The sequence below is a fragment of the Cutaneotrichosporon oleaginosum genome (genome assembly GCF_008065305.1).
Source record: "Cutaneotrichosporon oleaginosum strain ATCC 20508 chromosome Unknown ATCC20508_contig06, whole genome shotgun sequence".
In the NCBI taxonomy this organism is placed as follows: Eukaryota; Fungi; Basidiomycota; class Tremellomycetes; order Trichosporonales; family Trichosporonaceae; genus Cutaneotrichosporon; species Cutaneotrichosporon oleaginosum.
Genome location: NW_027072175.1, coordinates 278784 through 303093, shown reverse-complemented (window position 1 = coordinate 303093; position 24310 = coordinate 278784). Strand labels below are relative to the sequence as shown.

Sequence of the window (24310 nt, the reverse complement as noted above, 5' to 3'; positions counted from 1 at the left end):
TGACACCGTTGAGAGCATCAAAGAGGACCGAAGGCTTGGGCGAGGTCTCGTGCAGGTACTTCTTGATCAGGTCAAAGTCGAAAATCTCCTTAAGGAGCTTGATGTAGTTCGTAACGCTGTCCACGATGGTGACCTTGAGGGGACCGTGAGTGAACTCGCCGATCTTGGAGAGGTCAAGCTGGGGTTAACGAGCGTTCAGCCAAAGCAGCAAGCAAGAGGTGTCAAGCGTGGCGTCATCCAGCTCGCGCAGTGCCAGACTCTAGGAATTGGAGTATTGTTGTCACTCACGTCAGGCAGGTCGACCTTCTTGTACTCCTTGATCGTTGTGGTAATCTTGTAGATGTTGTTCGTGACCTCCTCGGGCGCGGGACCACCGTTGGCCGTGTTGAACTTGATACCAAAGTCGTTCTCGGGACCACCGGGGTTGTGCGACGCGGTGAGGAGGATGCCACCGTCCGTCTTGAGTTCACGGATGAGCGCCGAGACGGCGGGCGTGGACAGAATCGTGTCCTGGCCCATAATAACGTGCTTGATGCCGTTACCGGCAGCGAGGCGGAGAATAGCCTGCGAAACCTCGGGGCTCCAGTAGCGCCCGTCGCCGCCGACGACAATTGTCTTGCCGTCGCTACCGCCGGGCATGGCGCTGAAGATGGCCTGCACGAAGTTCTCGGTGTAGCGGGGCTGCTGGAACACCTTGACCTGGGAGTTAGCGTGTGAATCATTGCCAAGGGGTGGGAAGTGGGCTGAAGGAGGGCATGAGGGAAGGCGTGATGGGCGCTACGAGACGCAGCCGTTTACAGCAGCGTAAGTTTCACCCTCGGCTGTGAGAGCTCGAGGCTGAGCGATGAGCCGCAGAGGATGCTTGAAAGGAGTCCAACAGATCCACCTGCCGCAGCCCCGAGGGTGGGCGGGTGAGCAGACATGCACACGACGAGTCAACGCCGCGCACTGAGAAATTGGGCTCGAAGACTTCGGTGCGAGCTTATGGTGCAACCCGGACGCGAGCTTCTGAAGCGGATCGAGTCGCCTCAGCCTCGGTGTCCCGCCTCCCACTCGCAACTGTTCCAGTTTTCCTCACAAGGGCCAACACCTCCGTTGCTTTGAGTCTCCCCCGCTCTCCCTTCACGAGCCCAGCAGGCTACCAGCGAGGCTTCCCCCAGCGATGACGACACTCACCTTCTTACGAAGACCAGAGGTGCCGGGCTTCTGCCCCTCGAATGGCTTGGTCTGGACAGTTTCAACAGACCTGCCGTCAGCTCCAATGTCTCTGCGTGAGCGTTGATAGACTTACATGGTGGGAGATGTGGATGAAGCAAACGAAAGGATTGGGGGTGTGTGAGATGTGTTGGCGGAATGGGCGGGGTCATGACGCTACTGGCCCCAGAACTGGCCAACCCCGCGTCCGTTCCTGGACCCAACCGCCGGCCCACGGCCCGATCATTGCGGTTGTTTCCGCCGCGCGCCGCATCCTCCCCGTCTCTCTGTATCTCTGGCACATCCACGTTCCCGTGGTGCTCCTCTGTTCGCTTCGCTCTATGCTGTATTGATGCTTCGCTCTCGCTACGATTTCTTCGCCACAGACAGGTTGTTTCGTTTAGTAGGACAAAAGTTCAATGGCGCATAGCGTTCTCCCACGCCCCACCTCACCGTCGGGGACTTTAATCCGCTCTGGGAATGACGCCGATTCTGCCGATGTCAGGATCATTCATGTGCAGTCGATCTCACAGCAAGCATCCGCGGCTGTGTGGCACCAGCTAGCAGGTATAGCAGGGCAAACAGCGAGCGGCGAGGGCAAGATTGCCACTCCAGAGCGGAATGTGTCTTGCGTAACAACTGCAGACACCTGGGATCAGAGAACTGAGAAAAGTGGCACCATGGTGGTGCTGGGGCACCACTTAAATCGACACAATAAGGCTTCACCTCGGCAGCCTCACAGCTTTCTGAGGGCGAGACTTGAGCTGTGCTGATGTCGTAGGCCTTTACACGAAAGACTGCAGCCGGTAAAGGCGAACATTACAGCAAAAGGCAGATATGTCTCCCAGACAGGTTCGAACGGCCGAACGCTTGACACACAATTTGATCCTATGTTGATTGTCGGGATGGTGGGGACGCGGGGACAGCTGTGAGCTGCATGCATGCTTGCATACTGAGATGGCCTTATTAGCACAATTGAGAGAGCTAATAAGCCGCCTCAAATTCCGTCCGCGAGGAGTGTATGTCAACACCCCCGCTCAAGGTGTGATCTGATTGCACGTGACCCGGAGCCAAACATTGATCTCTTGAGCCCAACTCTCACCATACTGGTGCTCGCTTCGACGCGTATTCTTCCCCACTGCCCACTCCCCATCCGCCTCCTCTCCTCTCGAATTTCTTCCTGTGGATTCTTATCTTGCTTATTTACCCGTCTTCTGTCAGTTAACGTCTGGTTATTGCGCTTACACGCAGACGTGACCCCTCCTCATAATGCCCAAGGCCGAGACAACAACCGTCACTCGCCGGTCGGCGCGTATTGCGTCGGCTGGATCTGCACCCAAGGTGAAAGCTTTTTCTGATAACCAACTGATAGCAGAAAGAGGAACCGAAGCCAGCGGAGAAGGTGACTAAGCCGAAGGCGAAGCCTAAGTCGACCGAGGCAAAGGCCAAGTCGACTGAGACGCAGCCCAAGTCTACTGAGGCTAAGTCCAAGTCGACCGAGGCCGAGCCCAAGGCCGCGCCCAAGTCCAAGGAGCCCAAGTCCACTGATAATGAGACCAAGGCGGCGCCTAAGTCTAAGGAGCCCAAGTCCAAGGAGACCAAGGCGAAGGAGCCAAAGTCCAAGGAGACGAAGACCAAGGAGCCCAAGTCCAAGGAGCCAAAGTCCAAGGAGACCAAGGCCAAGGAGCCTAAGTCTAAGGAGACCAAGCCCAAGTCGAAGCCCAAGCCCAAGTCAACGGATGACAAGATGGACGTGGACGAGCCTGCCGAAGACAAGGCAGACGAGGACAAGTCCGCTGAAGACAAGCCCAAGTCTTCGGACAACAACAAGCCGCCGTCGGCCTCGCGTGGCGCGCTGCAGCTCGGCTCGACCTTGCCCAAGCTCACCCTGCAGAACGAGGACGGCGAGGACGTTGACGTCTCTACGCTGACTGGCGAGCGCGGCGTAGTCATCTTCCTGTACCCGCGTGTGCGTCCTACCTCCAGCCGCGCAATGATGCTGACACGTGTGGTCTCGACTCCACCATGCTTACAACCTTGATCCATTCACTGCCAGGCTGACACCCCGGGCTGCACCAACCAGGCGTGCGGGTACCGCGACCTGTCGGCCGAGCTTGGCGAGCTCGGTTATGACGTCTACGGCCTCAGCAAGGACAAGCCCGCTGCCCAGCTCAAGGTCAGCGCTTGCATGGGCGTGGCTGACGACAGTGGAAGACCAAGAAGGAGCTCAAGTACCACCTCCTCTCGGACCCCGAGAGCAAGCTCATCAAGCGGCTCGGCGCTTTCATTGCCCCAAGCAAGTGAGTACCTGCCATGCCCCGGCTTTCGGCATGGTGACGTAGCTAACGTCAGCACCAAGCGCTCGCACTTCATCTTCGAGAAGGGCTCGGGCAAGCTCATCGAGGCTGCTCTGGGCGTCAAGGCGGCTGAGGAGTGAGTGTTGCGGAAGGCGCGCGGGCCGTTCAACGGCTCGGCTGCTCGGAGTTATCATTCTGCATGGATCATCAACTAACACCAGCCCTAAGAACGCACTCAAGTTCCTCCAGTCGCACCACAAGTAGTCTTGGATTTTGTATCTCGGGTTTGTGTTATGTCAATGGTCGTGTAAGGTTCCATGCAGCCCGCCTGATCCTTCGAGTGTCCGTTAGTTGTAAGCTGCAGGCTGCCTGCGCGGTGATGCTCGGTCTGAGCTGCACTCAGGTCATGGTGGTGGGGGAGCTCTCTTGCATAATACAATGCCCAGGCGCCTGACTGTTGAACCCACACACGCGCCGGACTTAACAGAGCGCTCGTCGCGGCAAGAGATCTGACGTCATTTGGAAGGTTAGCCCCAGTGCTCAGTTGTGTAGTACCTTATCGATCGAGGGCCAGCGAGTTCCAACTGGAGACACAGCGAGTGTGTTTCGTATATCGCGATTCCGCATAAAGGGCAGATAGCAGACCTCCGCCATTGTCGAGTTACAGCGTAGCGCCGTGACAACCCAAACACACCCCTCTCCCCTCTCCCCTCTCCCTCGCCAGGCCTTGGATGAAGCATAACAGTTTCGGTTGCGCTTCTTGCTTGCATGTCTTTTGGTCGCAATTGGGCGTGCCCGCAGCAAGTCGTCGCACGAGATCATCCACGCGGCCTTTGCTGCAGACAGGACTGGTCTGCTCCTGCCGTCAATTGCTCCTGGTCTACTGTTGATCAGTGACTCTCTGCTGGCGCTGTTGGGTTTCAGGTAAACCGGGCGCCGAGGGCGTAGGCCGAGGCCTAGGCTTTGTCGACGGTGAGCGATGACCTGTGTGCGGGCGCATCTGTTGAGGTAGGCGACGTTCAATCCGTTGAGCTAGCCAAGCGTTCCGGGGAGACCAGGTTATTCGTCAGCAATGAGAGCCTCTTGATGCTTGGCTGGAGCGCGGACCAGTATGTGGGCGACATCAGCATATGTGATGGTGTCGCGAGGACCTTCGGGACATTGGCGCCAAGCCATGAGCACCATGGTCAGAGTACAGAGGGCGCAGGAGGCATTAGTCGACAGAGCGAGACTGGACACGGTCGGCTTCGAAAAATTTCATACAGCATAAATACCTACATTGAACAAGCCCACTCACCACGCAGCGACACTCTAAGACAAAGCTGCACGCCATGTCTCACAGCCTCGCCGAGTGACAAGCCCGGCAAGTTGGAAAGAGGACCACAGAAGCCTAAAGTCAGCGCCATCGCCCCAAGGTCAAAGGGTGTGGGAAGGAGGTTTCAGAAAAGTTTGTTTAGGTAGCGTGGGTTTTTCAGCAGAGGCCACCGGGCCCATCCCGCCCCACCAAGGTGGGAACGAGGGGGCACAGTGTCCCTAAAGCCAAATGCACTCGGGTCATCAAGTACTGCAGTGCAGCGTGGGGGCAGATTCTCACCATTTGCATGTGCCAAGGTACAACGTGTCGGAAGTCGGGGGAGAAGGGGTAGAGGATAAAGGGGAGAGGGGGATGATGGATGGGAATAATAGGAAGGGGGAAGTCGATCAGAAAGCCCTCGCGCGCCCACGGTCGGCCGTTGCCCTCCCTTTCGGTCAGGCGCCAGCGTCCCGCCAGCTTCTTCGTGTCCGGAGACAAGTACTCTGTGAAGAGCGGCGAGGGGCTATATCATCGCCTCGACGTGGAAAATGTGGCTAGTGTGAACTAGCGAGAGTGAACGGTTACTGTAGAGAGATCTGGGCGTTAGCGTCTATGACTCGCAATATAGAGATGGGAAGACATCCGCTGAAGCGAGTGGCGGCGAGCGCGCAGGCTTTCCAGGACGCTCAACAGCAGCGCCTCGCTGGATGCGATGGCGCGCTGGGGCAGGGGGTGGGAAAGGAGGGGGGTACTCACCCTACAGAGTGTGGTCACTAGAGAAACGTAGATGCATCTCGCCTTGCTTTTATGCACCGCCGGGGGCGGGGCGAGCCGGCGATATCTGAAATTTCTTAGTTCCGGACCCGTGGCGGTGGAGGTCCTCCATGTGGGTCGTGGCTGATTTCGTCGCCGCGACGGTGCGAAATCGCCGGCCACCGCTCAGAGTAGCAATGCAGGCGCTGAACGGGGCGAAGAGCGGGGCGAGAGCGTTGAATTGGCATTGCTTGTGAGGGAGATGCTCACAGAACAGGGGCGAGGAGGAGCTGAATGGGAAATTGGTTCGAAGCTCTTGCACACAACGGCGCCTGGCTGACTGAACAGTCGCGGGGCGTTCACCGCCGGAAGGCCATTGGTGGAGTTGTTGGCCACAGCGGAGTTGCCCGTCCGTGGTCACCGCCGTCACGTAGGTCCGCCATGAGAAACCAAGGGCTTGCGCAAAGCTGTGGATGTCCGCACCATTCCGGTTCACTCTCATTCTCACTTCGCATACAGCCTCCCTCGACATGCTCACCCTTTCCGTCGCGCTCATGTAGACATCATAATCATCTCCCGCGAACGGGTGCTATACAGGGTGCCCGCAAGAAGCGAGGCTTTATGCGCTGCGCAGCGCGTGAGCCCGAGATCAACCACACACCGGCGCGCGTCTAAAACACACAGTCTAGAAGCCCGTCGCGCCGGGCGCCTTCTCGCCCTCGCGGCGGAGAGCAAGAAGAATCTCCTTCATGCGCGCGAGGTCCGAGCCGCCAGCGACACTCGGCCGGATCGTCTTGGACTCTGTGCGTGAGCGAAACCCATACTGACATCTGGGGAGCGAGAGTCAGCACTCCGCTTCGACTTACGCGAGTTCTCGAGACCGATCAGGTCAGTAATGCGCTCCCACGTAGTGCCACGAGCAATGTCGTCCTTGAGCTGCTCGATGAACTTCGCCTCGTGCTCCCTGCCGTTAGCTCCAAGCTTGGCACACGTTCGGAGCCCTTGGACAAGGTCAGGCCATAAGGCTGCAAGTTCGAGCAGCGTAGTCGCTGCGTTGGCGGGCACTCACTTGTTCTCCCGAATGTTCTTCTCCTTCTGCTTGTTGTAGTCCTCGTAGAATTGGTCAATGGCCTTCTCGGCCTTGTTGGCCATCTCGTCCCGCTTCTCCTGATCGGCAGCATTTCGGCGTTTGATCTCCTCAGCCTGCTTCTCGCGCCACTGGCGGATGGGCTCGGTCTCCTCCTCAGTCTCGGGGAGGGTGTTGGTGAACTGGGGCGCGGGGAGAATGCTTGCTGCGGAGCGAGGCTGGGGGGCAGCGGTTGGAGGATAAGGAGACTGGCCATATGGCTGAGCCGACAGCGCGTTGAACACTGGCTTTGGGGCCGGCGATGTCTGATGTCAGTAGACGACCAACCACGATTTCGCTGCCACAGCGACATCTTCAGACGAGGCTGAGGAAGCCTAACGGGGCACCTTTGGGCTCGCCGCTACAAGACTTACTGCAGATGGCATCTCCGATGACAGATCGGGGAAGGCGCTCTCGAACTTGTCGAGATCCTCGTCCTCTCCCAGCCCGACGTTGCCGGTAACGCGGACCTGCGACGAGCCTACGCCGGAGAAGTCGTCCAGCTCGGGAAACGCGTCAAGGCCGCTGGGCGACTTGATGGGAGACGCCGACTTCACGGGCGACGTCGACTTGACAGGGCTAGCGGGCTTGGCGGGCGCTGGGGAACGTGAGCTCCAGTCTGGCCACGAACCGCGCTCCTGCCAAGGCGAGCGGTTCCACGGGTGCATTGCGGGAAAGGGGACAGCTGGGATGGATAGGGAGAAGTGGAGAGTGTCAAAGGCCTTTTGATACACGTAGATGGCCTGGAGAGACGTGCACCGCGAAACTGGCACTTACCATCGTCGAGGTCCGGGAACGCGTCCATGCCGCTGCCCTGGCCGCCATTACCTGAGCTCACGCCGGGGATCTCGCCTGGAGCGAAGAGGTCGGCGTTGTCGCCGAGAATGGCCTTTTCGCGGGCAAGGAAGTCGGCAGTGGGGTCGTCGGACATGGTTGCGGAGTGTGTGATGCCTGCTCTGACATTGATGGGCGTTCATGACGCGGCACAATGCCGACATGCGTGGAGGTCCAGATTCATCGCGTGGCAACAACGTGGCAGACTCCGCAATCTCCGCCCCGGTGGCGGTGATGTTTGGTTCCTCCCTTCGCATCAGCTCCATGAGCGACGAGACGCGTTGGCTGATGCTAAGACATTCATCTTGAACACAATGCCCGTTCCACAGCCAGAAGCGTGGAAGAACATCGTGGGCGCGCCAATTCACGAGGGCTTTGTGCTCATGGCGCTCAGTGCGCTCGATGGTCTCGTCGATAGGCACTACCTTCCCACCCAGTACGTTTAATGCCGAGAACACCTATCTGACTCGTAGACGCCACGTTCAGCTGCTCCTGCACCTTGTAACCGACCCAAAGGTTAAGCAGGAAGATCTCCGCCGGGTCTCATCGCCCCTCTCCATCCTCTACCGCTACCTCGACCTGTTTGGGTCCGACCTCCTCCCGTTGATTCCACAGTTACACAAAGGCGCCACTGCCTACGATAACCTGAGAACTCCAGACTGGCTGGCATGGAAGCCAAACGGTCAGCTTGAGCGTGTTGTGCGCAAGCGAGTATTGGACGGCGCGAAGCACGGCATCTGGGTCTTCCTTTCCGAGCCAGTCACCAAGATGGCGTCCCCAAAGAAGGTGTTCAAGAAGCGACGACGTAAAGGGGATGAGGACTCGGAAGACGAGCGTGAAACACCTTCGATCTCGGACGATGGTTGGGGTGTGCTTGAGTGGCTCGTGGCACTATGGTCCAAGTCACCACCCTCACTCCTCCAGCAGCTACATCAACCTGCCTCAGCCAGGCTGCAGTATGATGACGCTGGTATAGTCTTCACGCTTGTGCGCGCCGCCTTTCTCCCAACAGATCCTCCAACGCCGCCTAGTGTCCTATTTACTCGCCGAGAAACAGCGGGCAGGCTTCTTTCCCTCTTGATCGATCTTGCGCGCCCTCCCAAATCGCCGTTCCACACGCAGTCACTAGTGCTCTCGTTGGTCACTGTCTTTCGCGTGCCCCCAACGCATATCCAGGCCCTTTCCCGAGCGATCAGGGACTGGAATGCGCGTGCGTATATCCTTGCAGTTGTCCTCGAGGATGCAGCTGGGGTGCGCAAAGAGCGTGAGGCCGCGCGTCGCTCCAATGTCGCAAGCCGCTCAACCTCACGCGCCCCTACAGTCATGACTACCAGAGCGTCGGGCACGGCAGCAACCCGTAGCCGGAGCACAACGCTCGCGATCGAGGCCATCCCGGGCGTGATGAGTCTTTCCATCCCGTTCCAGGCGCCCGACGTTGGCTACGTGCTCGACCTCCTCGCTTTGGAGGGTGACGACCGCTCACCTGTCCTCGCCGCCGAGCTTGTGTCCCTCCTCGTCTCACATGTACCTCAGGACGATGCCTGGATGCGCCTCGACGACAAGTTCATCCGCGAGTACGACGGTGTGCTGGGCCGCGTTCTCATCATGGCCCGCAAAAAAGCCGACACAGCGAAAGGGCGCAAGTCGACCATCGGCGTCACAGTTACGTTCACGAAACCCGATGAACAAATGGACGTCGATAGCGAGACGCAGAGCACCATGCCGCTAACACGATCGCAGCTTGCGCGATTTGCAAACGAGAACAAGGCGGGGACCGCTCCAAGTGGTACCTCCTCACCACTTTCGTCGCTTTCAGCCAGTACCGGTGACGGCGAGGAACGGAAGGAAAGCATCTCACCGCAGCCCACGTTGGAGACAGTGCCACTGGGCAGCGCGCAGCTAGCCCAGTTTGACGATATGGTTAGCGGAGACGAGGAAGAGGGGATGGAGGAGTCGCAGCTTCCCCCCGAAACGCTTCCGTTGACCAAGGAGCAGCGCGCTAAGTTTGCTATCGATGACGACATGGAGAGCGCCGAGGGATCGCAGCCGCAAAACGAGGAGGATAAGAGCGACGAGGAGGAGTTGCAGCTGCCGGCGGAGACCTTGTCTCTCACTACGGCACAGCGGGCCCAATACGCTGAAGAGCTTGACGGCGAGGACGAGGGCTCGCACATCGCATCCACGCCCGCGAAACAAGTGTCACCTGCTGATAGTGGTAGAGAGGCGAGCGTGTCTGACATCATAGGCCAAGCACTATCGCCAGGTGACAGTGTTAAAAGCGAGGGATCGCAACTACAAGCCGAAACACAACAATTGACACGTTCCCAACGGCGAGCACTGTATGAAGACGAGGAGTCGCAGTTCTCTTGATATATGTAGCATGACCATAATTGTATATTACTCGTCCAGACGTGCGAGAACATCGCGCTTGTCCTTTTTCCCGCCCTTGCCATGGCCCTTGCCGTTATCTTTGCCTGTATGTCCCTCTTCGCCGTCGACACACGTGCCCTCTTCGCGGGCGCGCACAAGCCAGAACTCGTCAAGCACACTTGAGTTGCGCGCTGCAACAAACTCGTGCCGCATGTGTGTGGCGTTGGCAAACGTGAGCCGCGACCAGCCGTACACGCCGTCTATACCGTGCGCGACATTCGCTGGGAGGGGCGAGTCGAGAACGTCAAGACCGTCATAGTGTCCGCCGAGTCCGTTGGTGATGTACGTCGGCGCCCGGGGGTTGTCGTACCCCGCGGGGTCAGCGGTGTCTGGCATCAGCGCTATTCTCCTTTTGGCTTACGGTTGAACATGGGAACGGAGCGGGAGTAAACGTGGTCGTGGCCGGTGAGGACGAGATCGACATTGTTCTCGTACAAGATGCCCTCGAAGGCTAGGCGGCACGGCTCACAGACCGCGTCGGCGATGCCGACGTACCACGGCCGGTGACCGAACGCGAGCACCCATGGGGTCTTCTTGCGGTCGACTTTGGCAAGGTCCTGGCGCAGCCACTCGATCTGCTCGCCGGTCTTCCCGCGCGGCCCACTCATCTGCTTGCCAGTCCCACCGACCTCGTCCGGCCCGTACAGACCCTCGCCCAGGTCTGTCTCGAAACTCAGGACGACATAGTGCACCATGCCCACGTCGTACGAGTACCAGAAGTTCTGGCTCGGGCCGGGGCGCCCAGGCATATTCCAGTGCTCCGCGTACGCGGTGAAGTTCGTCTGGCCGGGCATGCAGATCTGCGCCGTGTAGCTGATGTTGTTGACCTTGTCTTTGACTCCGCCGTTGTTGCAGTTGCTCTCATGGTTGCCCACGGCGACCATGTACGGCCGCTGCGAGGTAAGTGGAGTGATTTGGTCGTACCACGCCTCGTTGAGACGCTCATAGTTCTCCACAATTGAGGTTGCATTCGTCAGCACGTTGTCCGCGCCGTAGAAGCCCTGCGTCGACGCCTTAAGGAAGTAGTCCGCGTACGCCAGATCGCCAATATGCACTGGGGTAAGCACACCATCAAAGGCTGGCTCACCAATGTGCTCGTAAGCGTCCAGGCTCTGCACCATACTCTGGATAGTGTTCGTCTCGTTGTCCAGTAACGCGCCGCCGGCCCCCTTGCCGGTCGAGTTTGTAAGCCCGTCGGGTCCCATGAGGCCCATGTCTGCGACGATCGCGACAGCGTAAGGCGTGCAGTCGCCGGCCGGGAGCGCAGTAGTGAACGAGTACGTCGGAATCGTGCTGCACCCGAAGCAGTTCGTGTGTGCTACGCGATAGTGATATTCGGTGCCCGGCTCGAGCCCCGAAAGGATTGCGTGATGGCTGAACGTGCGGGACGTCTCAAAGGTGCTCTGCCGCGACGGCGCGGTGCGGTCGAGCTCCCACGCATCCGTTCCGAAGTACACCACCGCTTCCTCGTCCGGGAGTGAGGTGTACGTGTTCCAGCTGACGGCCATGGCCGTCGCGTTGATGTACGCCAAGCGTTGCTGCAGCGGCTCGATAGGGTTCCAAGGGCGTTCGCCCGGCACAGTCGTGAGTGGGTACGACTCATTCTTGAACGGCTGGCGTTAGCAGCAGCAGCACAAGCGCCTTCCATGCTGAGGACTCACGACAGCGGCCGCGAGGCGCGCAGCTAGCACCAGTGTGAGCATCATCGTCAGCGGATGAAAGCAGGCCATTCCATCGTGTCCTCGTTATAACCCTATCGCGCCCCGCACCATGTCTCGGTGTCCGTGAGTGGGCTCGTCACTGACGGCGAGGTAGACGCACGTTCCCGCCGCTAACGACCTGGCTGACAACTTCATTGCAGAAACTAGCGTCCTCTCCAGGGTGAAAGTTGCGGCGAGCCACTCAGCGTGCCCGAATTAGACGCAAGGAGCTCTTGCGTCGTTATCGTGAGGACCATGTCAATTGCCGCCCGGCGCACGTGCGTGAGCTGTATGGATCCTCACCGGACATGACCGCAAGTTCTTGGTCATGATTTTCGAACAGACAGGCAGACAGAAGGCTGCACGAGAGCAGGGTCGGATGCTTGTAGCAAGTGCAGCAAGCGTCGGAGGGCTTGCATCCTGACTGATGTTGGAGGAGAAAGTAACAGAACGTGAACACGGGAAAAGATCAAGAGGCGATGGACGGGAATAGATATTCATACATCCAGGATATATCCGAAGGAGAGACTTGCAGTTGCGGTGACATCTGCATGACTGCGTTTGACATGACTGCAAAGGGCTGCAGGTCACATTCTCTACATCCTCCTAGCTCGGGCAAGTTGCATCTACTTCACCAAGTTCCAAAGATCCGAGAGACGAGTAACAAGATAAGGAGACCAGACACAAACGGCTGCGTCCACTCTCGAGATCGCGTGCGTGCGGAGCGGACATATCCGACTCTCCGCCAATGCCGACTCAACTTCCGTTGTCCGCGACAAGTTGGCCGGCAGACAAAGAGCGGTTACCAACCATCCTTCCATCTGCTCTACTCTCCACAACTAAAATGGTCCACACCCTCGTGATCGACAACTACGACTCGTTCACGTGGAACGTCTACGCGGACCTTGCCCGTCTCGGCGGCAACCCTCTCGTTGTGCGCAATGACAAGATTACACTGCCCGAAATCGAGGCGCTGCACGCCAAAGGCGAGATTGACCGCGTTGTCATCTCCCCTGGGCCCGGTCACCCACGTACCGACTCGGGCATCTCGCGCGACGTGATTATGTGGGCTATGGGGCGCGTGCCGGTGCTAGGCGTTTGCATGGGGCTAGAGTGCCTCGTTGACGTTCTCGGTGGCGAGGTGAGTTGAACAGGTCGAGGACAATACGTTCCGAGTCGTGGGGAGCGCACGAGGGTGGAATGAGTGTGGCGCGGTGGCGCGCTCCTCAGCATCGAAGCTGGTCGTTCAGCCGTTCCTATCGGGGCTTCTCTCTTTCGCCTACCACTCCGTTGTGTGATAAGCGCTGACAATAGATCGCATATGCTGGCGAGATCAAGCACGGCAAGACGTCGCTCGTCAAGCACGATGCTATGGGTCTTTTCCACGAGCTTCCTCCTCTTCTCGCGTCGGTCCGCTACCACTCTCTCGCAGCCAGACTCCTTACCCTTCCCCCGATCCTGCAAGTCACCTCGACGACGGAGGAGTCTGGCGTGATCATGGGCGTGCGTCACCGGAAATACACCGTCGAGGCGGTCCAGTACCACCCCGAGTCGTGCATGAGTGAGGGCGGGCAGGGGCTTGTCGCCAACTTCCTCAAGCTCAAGGGCGGCGAGTGGGGCGGCGAGAACGCCTGGTGCGGCGTTCCCCCCAGCACGGAGGCCGACGTCAACAAGGCGACTGCCCCCGCAGTGCCTGTCGCGAATGGGACCAAGCCAGAGGCCGCCAAGGAAAAGAAGGGGCCGTCAATTCTTGACCGTATTGCTGCACAGCGCCTCAGCGATGTTGCGGCTGCCTCGGTGGCGCTACCCACCACGCCGGAGAATCTTGCGTCGGCGCTTAAGTTGCATACGGCGCCGCCACTCATCTCGTTCGTCGACCGTGTCAACAACACTCCCCACACGGCTGTCATGGCCGAGATCAAGCGCGCATCGCCGTCCAAGGGCGAGATCGCGCCGACTGCCAGCGCTCCTGAGCAGGCACTGCGATATGCGGCAGCCGGGGCCTCTGTCATCTCAGTGCTTACTGAGCCGACTTGGTTCAAGGGCTCGCTGAGTGACATGCTCGCTGTCCGGCGGGCGGTGGACTCGATGCCGAACCGTCCCGCAATCCTACGCAAGGACTTTATCCTCGCGCCATACCAGATCGACGAGGCGCGTCTGCACGGCGCTGACACGGTTCTCCTCATCGTTGCGATGCTTACCCCCGCCAAGCTAAAGGAGCTGTACAACTACTCGCTCAGCCGGGGGATGGAGCCGCTCGTCGAGGTCAACAACCCCTCAGAACTGGAGGTGGCTCTCGAGCTCGGCGCCAAGGTAATCGGCGTCAACAACCGTAACCTCCACGACTTCAATGTGGACATGTCGACGACGAGCCGAGTCAACGACGCACTGAAGGGCCGCGACGTCATCCTCTGCGCGCTCTCCGGCATTTCGAGCCACGCCGACGTCGCAAAGTACGTGGCCGAGGGTGTCCGCGCCGTGCTTGTGGGCGAGAGCCTTATGCGCGCGCCGGATGCCGGTGCATTCCTCCGCGAGCTCATCGGGTTGCCTGCTGCTGAGAAGCCTGCGCCTACCAAGCCCCTCGTCAAGATCTGCGGTGTGCGCTCTGCTGCAGACGCGCAGCTTGCCATCGACGCCGGTGCCGACCTCATCGGCATTATTTGCGTGCTTGGTACGAAGCGGTTTACGCCTCCCGAGACCGCACGTGAGATTGTCGAGGTTGTGCGTGCTGCTCGGGCTAAGGCGTCCTTGAGCAAGCCGGAGCCATCCCCCCTTTGGTTCGGAACAATGGCTGCGCGCCTCCGCGCCCGCCGTAGGCCACTCGCCGTCGGCGTGTTCCGCAACCAGCCCGTGGAAGATGTTGCGGCGGCCGTCGACGACATCGGTCTCGACCTCGTCCAGCTGCATGGCGACGAGCCGCAGTCGCACGCTCGACTGCTGCCCGTTCCGGTGATCAAGGCGTTCCGCGTTGTCGACGGCGCTGTGCGCGGGGGCGACGCCGCTCGTCCAGGGCTGAACAGCTACGTGCTGCTCGACGCGCCGTCGAGCTCGGGTGGTGCGGGTGGCGGCGAGGGCGTGTCCTTCGACTGGGGTGTGGCGAAGCGTCTGGCGGACGCTGGCGAGGCCGGTGGCGCTGCTCGCCTTCCCATTATCCTGGCCGGTGGACTCACGCCGGAAAACGTTAAGCAGGCAGTCGAGGCCGCCGCCGGCGTGCTCGCCGTGGACGTGAGCTCAGGTGTGGAGAGCGCCGATGGGAGCAAGAATGCGGAGAAGGTGCGGGCGTTCGTCAAGGCCGTCAAGGGATAGTTATAGATTGGTGTCTAGGGATGCATGGATTAAGCTAGTATACATCTACTTTGCACTGCGCACTGCGTCATGCTAGTGCGCCACCAGCCTCGCCCATAAGTCTCTTCTGCTCCTCGAGCAGCTTCTGGCGCCGATTCTTGAGCGCGCCAATCTTGCGCCGTTGTGCGATGCTGAGCCCCTTGTCCCGCATGTCGATGCCATCGAGGGCGCACTCTCGCCGAGGCACGTTCTTGGGCTCCACCGCGCGACTGCTTCCCTGGATCTCGGCGAGGCGTCCCTCCAGTCGTTGGATATGGGCGTCCTCTACCTCAAGCAGTTGCGCACTTCGTGAGAGCAGGGGCTCAAGCTGCTTCTCGATCGCGGCTGCGTACTCTGTCCGGCGGCGCTGTACTTCAGGCGCGGGAAGAACGAGATAGTGCTGCTGTCAGCGGCGACATTAAAGGCTCTGATAAATGAGTGCAGCAGAGGTCCATTCCAAACCTTGCACGGGGGAAGACGGTGACCACTCACATGCTGCGCCCGCAACACTTTCTTCAACCGCCCCATGTCGCGTACGCCTGGCTCGAGCTTGGCGGTGACACTCCCCAGCTGTGGTTAGCCTCATTATGAAAGATACGCACAGTTTCAACACACGCGCTTGCGGCGTTGACACACGCGTCGAGTGGTGACACGACGTCGACGACCATGCTTTCGCGCATTCTGCTCGGGCGGGCGGCCAGGGAAGGCAGCGCCGACTGACGGTAGTACGATTGTCGGGACATCGTGGATGACAAGTGGAGCAAAGGGAGCAGTGCAATCTAGATCTCGCGACTGTTGGAGTGGCTGCTATAGCGAGGTTGTTGTTGCGTGTGTCTTTGAGAGTGGATCTGATGGATGTGACAGGCTTTGTTGTTGTGATTGCGTGGGTGGAGGGAGAACCGTGCATTAGGGCATTTGGCCCCGTCAATAAGCAGATTAGGAGTGCACATTAGCACAGGCAGGCACGATTTCCCCACGCGCTTCCCTCCACCCCGGATTGTTAGCTCGTCAGCCCCTCGGCTTCGGAGTCTCTGTCATCGCCAACTTCGCTCGCGGCCCACGTCGACCGCCTCAGCCATGCCGCGACGCCCATTCGTCATGGGACCCATCTCGGACGCCGTGAGCACGCCAGCGTCGCTGTGCGCGCACGGTTACGATGTCTGCTGCGCCCGAGCGCCCCACATCCCTGTCTCGGCGGTGCGGGGTGAGGACAACGTCGGTCGCGAAGCCCCGACGCCACCGGCCATCGAGAGAGTGCGGTGTGCGGCGTGACGCTTGGCAGGCGACTCGCGGCGGAGGAGGCGCACACGAGCTGATTGAAATGGCCCCGGATCTCACCCTGGAGAATAACATTTCTGCATTCCACAGCTATCTGACCTAACATGCCTCACCCGGCTCGAAGACTCCTGCGGGCTTGCGAGGCGTCACGAGCTCACGGATTTGGACTCGGCGCGACGGACGACAAGGCGCAGCAGTAACGGCGTTGTTGGGCAATAGGCAGCGGAGGGCATGGAGGGTGGGGGGGGAGGGGGAGGATGTCACGGACTCTCGCTTCGCACGGCGCTCCTCGAAGCGCAGCGCACGGACCAGCGACTGTAGATCCGTCCTCGGTCGTCGATTCTCTTCATCGACTCTTGCATCCTCACCTTCCCTCCTTCGCTCATTCTCCCTCTTTTCTCTCCTCTCCTCTCCTCTTCGTTTCTTGTTCTCTACTCATTTTTCCTCACCGTCACCTAGCTGCAGGTGCTTCGCTTCGTTGCCTCTCATCCCAGCAAACGGGGCCATGCCCGACGTTTCCATCACGTACGCCCCTCTTCTCCCATCACCATCACTGACGCAAGCGCGCTTCATGACCCCGTGTCCATCGTCCACGTCCCCGTCAGCGCGGCGCCGGCGGCAGCGACCAAGATCTTCTGGACGCTCGACCGCGCCGTCGCCGACGAGAGCGAGTTTTGCAACCTCACCTCGAACCGCATTGAGGTGAGTTGAGTGAATTCAGATCTGCGTGCGTAAGGGACGGTTGCACGGCGACGGGCGCCCGCTTGTTCGCTAAGCTTGCCGGGTGCGAGGCAGCTTGCACTGGGGCGTGTCTCGCATGTCTCACATCTCGCGCATTTCGCACCTTGCACCTTGCATCCCGCACCAGGAACTCTCGCAACACGCGTGATCGGTCTCATTCGCCACCTCCACCCTGTCCGCACCTTTTTTCCGCTCATTCCAGATCGCACTCTTCGCCCCAGCTCACCTCGTCGTAGAGGAGTGGGGCGTGCACCAGGAGGACGGTATCGTCGTCAACGGCCCGTGGCGCGTATTTGAGGTGGCGACTGGTGATGCGGGTGGCGGCGGAGGCAACTACGGTGTGTGTGACACAACGAGCGTGGCTGACGACAGACTCGCCGCACCTCCGGCACGTGTCCGCCCCACTGGCTGAGGCAGGCATCTCAATCCTCTACCAGAGCTCTTACTTTACCGACTTTCTTCTCGTAAAGAGCTCTGACTTTGAGCGCGCTAGTGCTATTTTCCGTGGCAAGGGTTGTGAGTGGGCGTGATGACTGCCCGTCCCCAATATCAAGCGCACGGCCATGGGAAAGCTGACGGCAGGGAACTGCGACCCCGTCTTCCTTCCACCGACTCGCCGACGCTCTGAACTCATCCCCCCCGATATTGTGGCACAGGCCACCCTAAACAGTTCGCGCGTGGCAAGAGTCGACACGCCCGCTGACACGCCACCTGTGGCGGAAATCACCGTGCTTAGCTCTCCGCTTGCGTGTATCGGTCTTTCAGCTGATGTGGAGGCATCGTTATCTGACCGGCTGCGCAAGCTCCTGGTGTGGCCTGAGCGCTCGGTACTCGCCCTCGAGCGTGCACGCGGCAGGAAGGCAGACGACGCGGCCGACGCGTTCGAGCGGCGCAACCGTTCCAAGCGTGCCGGGAACTTTGGGAACAGCAACAGACCAAGTCTGGCGGCTGAGGCGTCCGCACGAGCCCTCACTCGCCCTAGGCCCTTCATCTCATACACGCGCACCGAGGACGGCTCATCCGTGATGACCGAAGTCCGCGTGCTGCGTGCGATGCTGAGTGCGGCGGAGCGTGCAGACCTAGGCGCACCCGAGCTTGAAGGCAGTGATTCTGAGTGGAGCGATGACGAGGTTGACACGCCGGCATCCATGGCGTCGGAGGACGAGGTCGCCAGCTCGTCACGTTCATCACGCGGCCGCACCACTTTGTCGCAGTCGGGGTACTCGCTGCGCGGGCGCGACGCGACAGAGATCCCCATCCACTGGGCGACACCGCCCAGCACACCCAGCTCCGCCCGCTTCACGGGCGTCGGCGTTTTCACTCCAATCATGCGCAGCGCCTCAGGCTCAGGTAGCACGGAGCGCGAAGCGCGTCGCCGCGAACACTCCCGCGCCGGGGTGCTGTCGGAGCGCGATGTGGAGCGGGCGCGTGAGCGCGAGTACGAGCGCGAGCTGGAGCGTGAAGCGCAGCGCGAATACCGGAGCGCGCGCGAGGCGTCGCTTTCGCGCCTGTCGGCGTCGAGCCGGTCCTCGCGGAGCCAGCACTCGCGTGCGCGCAGCGACACTGTCTCGGTCGGCGTGCTGCAGCACCGCGCTTACCAGGGCGGGCTGGGATTCGTGGATCCGCGTGTGCGGCGCGCGTCCGAGGGCGGGCCGCGCGAGTGGGTGCCGGACGCGACCGAGGCGGCGGACGAAGCGATCGCGGAAGACTCGAGCGGCGAGAGCGAGCGTGAGCGCGGCCGCATGATGCGCTGCCTCCAGCTCGACCTGCGCGCCGTCGGCCGCGGCGCGTACCATCTCGGTACGTCCAGTCTTGGTGCGTGTGCGCGTGGCGTGGCTGACGGCAGATAAGAGTGGACTGGTGATGCGCTTCTCGGACCAGCTGCACCGCGGCGGCGTGCGCATGCTCTACTCGTCGACGACGCACACGGCCAACATCCTCGTCGAGGGACGCGACGTGGTGCGCGCTGAGCGCGCGCTGCGTTCAGACTAGGTACAGAGGTACAGAGCTAGCACCGTAGCGTGTTTGCACAGCGAATTCCGTGCTTGGCTGCGGCAGCGCAGTCGCTGCTGACTAATAACGCGAGCATGCACATTATTCAGTGTCGCGGGTACCCTCGCTGCCGAGCTGCCGCGGCTGTGGAGTGCCACTTGCGGTTCAGGGTGGATTGAATTATGGACGATGTCATGGTGGGGGTATGGCGAGCCTCCGAATGTTCTGCACATGCCCGCCGCCAATGATCACATTCCTGGGCAATCCCGCTCGTCAGACAGTGCAGTGGTAATGCTCAGCAGCTACTACGCAGAGTCACATGCTGCACAGCTGCACAGCCGACGGAAGCGAGCGGCCAGTGCCAGCACCTCATTGACATCCCAATCGCTCGCCTCGCGTAGAATTGCATGTGGCACTGTAGCCTTGAAGGGCTATGCCACCCATCCTTCGCAGTCAGCAGAACGACTCTGGCCAACATGATAGGAGTGCTCAACGCTCGTGCGGAGCGGGTGTACATTCGATGCCAGTCTACAGTTATGCGATGTGAAATGTAACAATGAGATGATGGATCCGGGGCGCGCACTGCGGCGGAAATGCAGTGTGCAACTGTTGGATGATGTATGTTGGTGGCGGATTAAAGCGCGGCTGTACCGCGGAGACCCGGTATAAAGAAAATACCTGCGTGGCGAGATGTCTACCAGCCCCGCCGCGTGAAAGGGGGGATCGGTGCGAGGAACGAGTCACGCATCGATCCACGGATTGACCCGCGAACGGTAGAGGCATCGTCCGAGTCCATGTCGTCGGTGTCCGAGTTCATGAGCATGCCGAGGCGCAGAGACGAGGAAGGTGGCTGGAACAGCTCGTCGTCGGGAGAATAATGGTTGAGGTTGCGCTCCAGGCGCTGAGCAGTAGTGTGCTCAACGCCGGGATTGCGGGTTGCTTGGGGCCACAATAGCTGGGGACCGGCGGACAGACTCTCCTCAACGGTAGATTCTGATGACCTGTACAGCTCTGGTGCGTCGCCCATGGTAGAAGAGAATCGTGCGTTGGTAGGGGTAGCGTTAGACGACGCGGTCGGGAAGCGCCAGCCCTCCATTGGCGGGTGGTGAGCGGTGGGAGTGAGATGCTTGCGGCGAACGGGGGTGAGGCCAGGCGAATCTATCCGGCTCCGCGGGGCACGCGGGAGGGCGGGGCCTGCGTTTTGCGGCGTAAAGGTTATACTGCGACGGACGCTAAGCTTTGGGGAAGCCGAGCGGCGGTGGCGGGGTTTGTGGGATGGTGGGACGGGTGAAGCAGTAGCGAGATACAGGGCGGTATGAGACTCGGAGAGCGATGAGGTGTGCGCATACATGCTAGGCGGGCGGTGCTGGTTCAGCGAGTTGCGTCGATCTGGGGCGTTTGGAGCGGGTGGGATAATGCTCTTGCGCCGGCGCAGAGGGGGAGATGGGGTCCGAGGGGGGCGGTAGGCCGTGGGCACAAAGAAATCACGTTCTGGCGTGGACTGCCGTCGGCGGTGGTAGCGCTCCTGGACGGGGTCGTCGGGAACACGGAAGGACTCTTCCATGCTTATGATCTCGTCTAGCATGTCATCAACAGCCATGTTCTGAAGAAAAGTGTTGCCACGAGCCATGACGAGCGGAGTATGCTCCTTGGTCTCCCCGGTCAGCCGTCGACGAGCTTCTCCTCGAAGGGTGGAAACAGCGCTTGGCACTGGGTCGGCGAATTCGTCGTCGTCCTCCATAATGGCATCTTCGATGACGACAGAGGCGGTAAATGGTGTGTGGCTGGAGGTGGAGGGATGGCGGCTGAGACTGCATGATGATGAGCCAAAGGAGTAGGTCGAGGAAGCGGTGGAAGTGTTGCGAGAGTGTGACGAGACCAGCTCGGGCACGGCAGAGGGAGATCGTGTGGACTCTGGCGACAAGCTGCATTCGCCAGCGCGCAGCTTGCGGGACTGTTCGCGGCGCTCGTGGCGCTTCATACGACGGTAGAAGGCCATTTCGTCGTCACCACTATACGTCGCCGAAGTAGTCCGAGAGGGTCGGTCATCAAAGGCGTCGCCGAGGAGAGAGATGGAAGATGCCGAGCGGGCGTGGGTGAGGGATGAGAATGCGTCACCGCGCGCGCAGTCTGTGCGTCAGCGCCTGTGATGGCCCTAATGTAACTCACCAGTACTGCAGTAGTACGTGCCCGTGCGAGTGCGGATTGGATTGCCACAGTAGCAGCGACGTTGAGAGCTGCCTGAGCCATTCAACGCCGCGTTGCTGTGATCGGGGGTCTGAGGAGAGCAAGGTGCAGATGGTTCCCGTGGCGAGCCCGGCTCGCCTCCTCGGATTGTTGAGGCCGTGAGGCGGTTGGGTGTTCGTGACATGTCGACGTCAAGCATGGACATGTTGAGATATAAAAGGGCGTCGGCGCGGAGTATGATAGGAGTTGGGTGGTGCGAGTGATTGGTGATACCGCGACAACGCGTGAGGGAAACGGGCGTGTGCTTCTAGCCGGAGAAGCAAGCACGCGTACGCGCGGGGGACGAAGGCGAGGATAAGTTGCGTGTGTTGGAAGGGCGCGTGGCGTGTATGTGAAGCTGAGCGCCGAGCTGCCTAAGGCGAGAGAGGTTGGGGGCGCGAATGTTTCTGTAGCATACAGAAATCGGGGGTGATGGACGAGTTGGGCGACGGTGAGAGAGCGCAGGAACACTCCAGTTGAGAAGATACAGCAGTAGGACAGGAAGTAGTAGGCAGAATGCGAGGACGATCAAGAGCGAGGGGGGGGGGGGGGGTTGACAAGGGTTACTGCGGCGGCCCGTGGGCGAGCGCAAGTTGAGACCGAGTCGGTGACTACTGTTGTGAATGTTGTGGATCTCGGGAGAGGACGGGAAGGAGAAGCCGCGTAGAGTAGCAGTAGAACAGAGCTTGAAGACGAGAGAGAGAGAGAGAGCGAGGCCAGTGCGACGAGATCTTGACTAGATGGGCAGTTTGATGGATGGCGGAGCGTGACAGTCACGGAGCACCGAGCACGGATTGCTCTGTTTTGATGTGATTTTGTAATGTAATGTAATGAGATGATGGGCGATGAGTGATGGGGTGGTGGGGAGTGATGGCGACGACGACGATGAGGATGATGAATGAAGATGGATGATGGATGGAAGAGAAAGAGAGAGAGAGAGAGAGAGATGAAGAGGAGAGTAAAAGAGATGTCGCGTGTTGATGAGGAGCAAGGAGGAGCAAGGAAGGTGAGGAGAGTGATATGACCGCAGTACGTACGCAGTGCTCGCGCCCTGTGCTTCTTCCCCAGCAGGGGCAGGGGGCCACAGGACCAGAGGGCCCAAAGGAGGGCGTGCGCCTCCCAGGGCTCGCCAAAGACGTCAGGGAATTCAGGGCCTCTCCACCCTCTTTCCCAGGTAAGTAATCATGCTGCCCTTTTGCGCCGCCCTGCCCTGGCCAAAATACACCGAAGTGGGCGTGCGGAGTCAAAACAAGTCTGCGCCAGTCCCTGGACCCAGTGGCTTGAACTAGCTGTCCCAGGGGAGGGCGTGCCTGGCCCTTGGAGACGCGTCTCAGTCGTGCTCTTGCTTCTTGTGGCAAGTCTGGGGCCACGGCGAGATCTCCCATGCAGACGCGTTCTCGTCATTTCGAAGGCACATGTCTCTTTGCAGAACAAGTCTTCCATCCTCTCGAGGTCGTTGAGGGCACCGAGGTCACGCGCACGCATGTCCCTCGTGGATGTAATTTTGGGGTGGTCGGAGGAGTAAGTGGGTATTGGCAGTGTTTGGTGGAGTAGTAGGAGAAGAAGGTCGTCAACGGCGAGTGTGGCACCGACCGAGACGCTCAAAATGTCGTGATTGTCAGAGTGCGCAGCCTGCAAGACGCTGCCATCTGATCTCGTTGACATCTGGCGTCTGGAAGTGAGAGGCCACCTCGCTCGCTTGTCTCACGTCCCACCAACCATGAGCAAAGACAGGCGCGACTGCACACCAGCGTCAGGACTCGACGCGTCCACAAGGGCATGCTAAGCATTCACCCGCCCTTCTCCCTTGAACGCCTCCAACGCGTCCGCCGCTACCACCACCCCAAACACCAACAATCCGGCGCGAGGCATCAGGCAGGCGTCAGGCGCAGACTCAAATGCGTGCTTATGCATCGCCTACGCGCTCCGCCACCAGGACTGGAAGACAGCAGGGTCAGAACCGTCTCGAACTGGGCCCCATGGCCCCATTTAGTCGACCAAACATCAACAAACAGGGCGTGTTTCGGACATCTGTTTGACAGCGAGCAGCCCGTCGGATGGGATGGTGACGACAGTGCCATGTGGCGGGTGGTGATGTTTGCTACTGTAGATTCACAGTTGAGCAATTGAGGGGTTCGAGGTGACAGCGCGTGGAGCGTTAGACCTTCCATCTGCACTCCACAAACGTGCACATGGTATTCCGACGGACATCTGCCTTTGCAGCTCGCAGCTTGCGAGTGCGAGTGCAGGCAGAGTACATCGCCCTATGCGGGAGCGGGGAGCGACGCGACATAGGCACCAGGTCCCCTACATTAGTCTGGCCTGTACTCGTACAGTATCGCGACGCGCCGCGCGGCGTCATTCGTGCGGCTCCACCTCCACGCTCGACGTAGGCTGCGCACTGCCGCTCCCAATCTGTAGACGTGCAGACAAAGGACATATGAGACTCCAGAGTATTGGACATCCGGAAGAGTGTGCCACTGGCCACTGGCCACTGACGTCCGTCTGCGCCGTCGTCTAATGTCGACCACGTCTGGCAGCCAAGACCTCATGGCTGCATGGACGCCCCGCACGGCTGAACGCGTCGTCCGGATCGGGCATCGTCGTGCTGAACGATATGGCGTGCAGACACGGCAGGAGACACAGGACCACGAACAAGGCAAGTGGAGCGCTCCCGCGCCTACAGTATGCCGCCATGCGTCCGAGTCACCAGCGCAACGCAATACGTGTGACGCTTCACCTCGAGCCCGCAGATCGCCGATGGCAATGATTGATAGCCTTGCGGGCTGTCTTGGACGACTCAGGGGCGTCACGCGTGACGCCCGTCTGGCGCGTTCTGGTACTGCGGGTGACATTGGTCTGAGGAGCTAAGGGAAGTGAGTGTGGCAGCAATATGCAGAGCACAAGGCCGGACTCATGTCCCAGTGGCTGGCGCGGACGCGTTGTCGTATGCTGGGGATCGAGGTCGGGATCCGGCAGGCGACAGCGACCCGGCTGGGAACCGGCGGTGGTGGGCTGCATTCATTCGCCGCACCCATGTCTGTCCGACGGAAGACGCCGGCGCGTACGACATGCCGGAGAATAGCGTCGAACAAGACGAGACATGAGGCACGAGACATGA

General features: G+C 60.1%; 10 protein-coding genes across 10 annotated transcripts; 4 read left to right on the top strand and 6 right to left on the bottom strand.

Annotated features, from left to right (window-relative positions):
• Positions 1-2463: 2463 nt before the first annotated feature.
• On the top strand, positions 2464-3755 carry COLE_06542 (uncharacterized protein; the record flags this gene model as incomplete). Its single annotated transcript, XM_018426647.2, has 6 exons — positions 2464-2535; positions 2570-3163; positions 3251-3370; positions 3403-3494; positions 3547-3627; positions 3713-3755. The coding sequence occupies 6 exons, from the start codon at positions 2464-2466 to the stop codon at positions 3753-3755; spliced, it is 1002 nt and encodes a 333-aa protein (XP_018279153.1).
• Positions 3756-5590: 1835 nt separating this feature from the next.
• On the bottom strand, positions 5591-6094 carry COLE_06541 (uncharacterized protein; the record flags this gene model as incomplete). Its single annotated transcript, XM_018427439.2, has 1 exon — positions 5591-6094. One exon carries the CDS (start codon positions 6092-6094, stop codon positions 5591-5593), a length of 504 nt encoding a protein of 167 aa, XP_018279154.1.
• Positions 6095-6223: 129 nt separating this feature from the next.
• Positions 6224-7595, bottom strand: COLE_06540 (uncharacterized protein; the record flags this gene model as incomplete). The annotated part of the gene is made up of 5 exons (XM_018425358.1): positions 6224-6339; positions 6405-6502; positions 6608-6930; positions 7039-7349; positions 7442-7595. 5 exons carry the CDS (start codon positions 7593-7595, stop codon positions 6224-6226), a joined length of 1002 nt encoding a protein of 333 aa, XP_018279155.1.
• Positions 7596-7812: 217 nt separating this feature from the next.
• Positions 7813-9868, top strand: COLE_06539 (uncharacterized protein; the record flags this gene model as incomplete). Its single annotated transcript, XM_018426648.2, has 2 exons — positions 7813-7934; positions 7972-9868. The coding sequence occupies 2 exons, from the start codon at positions 7813-7815 to the stop codon at positions 9866-9868; spliced, it is 2019 nt and encodes a 672-aa protein (XP_018279156.1).
• A 27-nt stretch (positions 9869-9895) lies between these two features.
• COLE_06538 (uncharacterized protein) lies at positions 9896-11658 on the bottom strand (the record flags this gene model as incomplete). Its single annotated transcript, XM_018423096.2, has 4 exons — positions 9896-10257; positions 10290-10982; positions 11016-11541; positions 11590-11658. 4 exons carry the CDS (start codon positions 11656-11658, stop codon positions 9896-9898), a joined length of 1650 nt encoding a protein of 549 aa, XP_018279157.1.
• Positions 11659-12472: 814 nt separating this feature from the next.
• Positions 12473-14934, top strand: COLE_06537 (uncharacterized protein; the record flags this gene model as incomplete). Its single annotated transcript, XM_018426000.2, has 2 exons — positions 12473-12769; positions 12943-14934. The coding sequence occupies 2 exons, from the start codon at positions 12473-12475 to the stop codon at positions 14932-14934; spliced, it is 2289 nt and encodes a 762-aa protein (XP_018279158.1).
• Positions 14935-15001: 67 nt separating this feature from the next.
• On the bottom strand, positions 15002-15695 carry COLE_06536 (uncharacterized protein; the record flags this gene model as incomplete). Its single annotated transcript, XM_018421354.2, has 3 exons — positions 15002-15352; positions 15445-15522; positions 15555-15695. 3 exons carry the CDS (start codon positions 15693-15695, stop codon positions 15002-15004), a joined length of 570 nt encoding a protein of 189 aa, XP_018279159.1.
• Positions 15696-16735: 1040 nt separating this feature from the next.
• On the top strand, positions 16736-18821 carry COLE_06535 (uncharacterized protein; the record flags this gene model as incomplete). The annotated part of the gene is made up of 5 exons (XM_018423097.2): positions 16736-16755; positions 16794-16932; positions 17174-17309; positions 17344-17487; positions 17554-18821. The coding sequence occupies 5 exons, from the start codon at positions 16736-16738 to the stop codon at positions 18819-18821; spliced, it is 1707 nt and encodes a 568-aa protein (XP_018279160.1).
• Positions 18822-19657: 836 nt separating this feature from the next.
• On the bottom strand, positions 19658-21355 carry COLE_06534 (uncharacterized protein; the record flags this gene model as incomplete). Its single annotated transcript, XM_018427440.2, has 2 exons — positions 19658-21093; positions 21133-21355. The coding sequence occupies 2 exons, from the start codon at positions 21353-21355 to the stop codon at positions 19658-19660; spliced, it is 1659 nt and encodes a 552-aa protein (XP_018279161.1).
• Positions 21356-23501: 2146 nt separating this feature from the next.
• On the bottom strand, positions 23502-24044 carry COLE_06533 (uncharacterized protein; the record flags this gene model as incomplete). The annotated part of the gene is made up of 1 exon (XM_018427442.2): positions 23502-24044. One exon carries the CDS (start codon positions 24042-24044, stop codon positions 23502-23504), a length of 543 nt encoding a protein of 180 aa, XP_018279162.1.
• Positions 24045-24310: the final 266 nt, after the last annotated feature.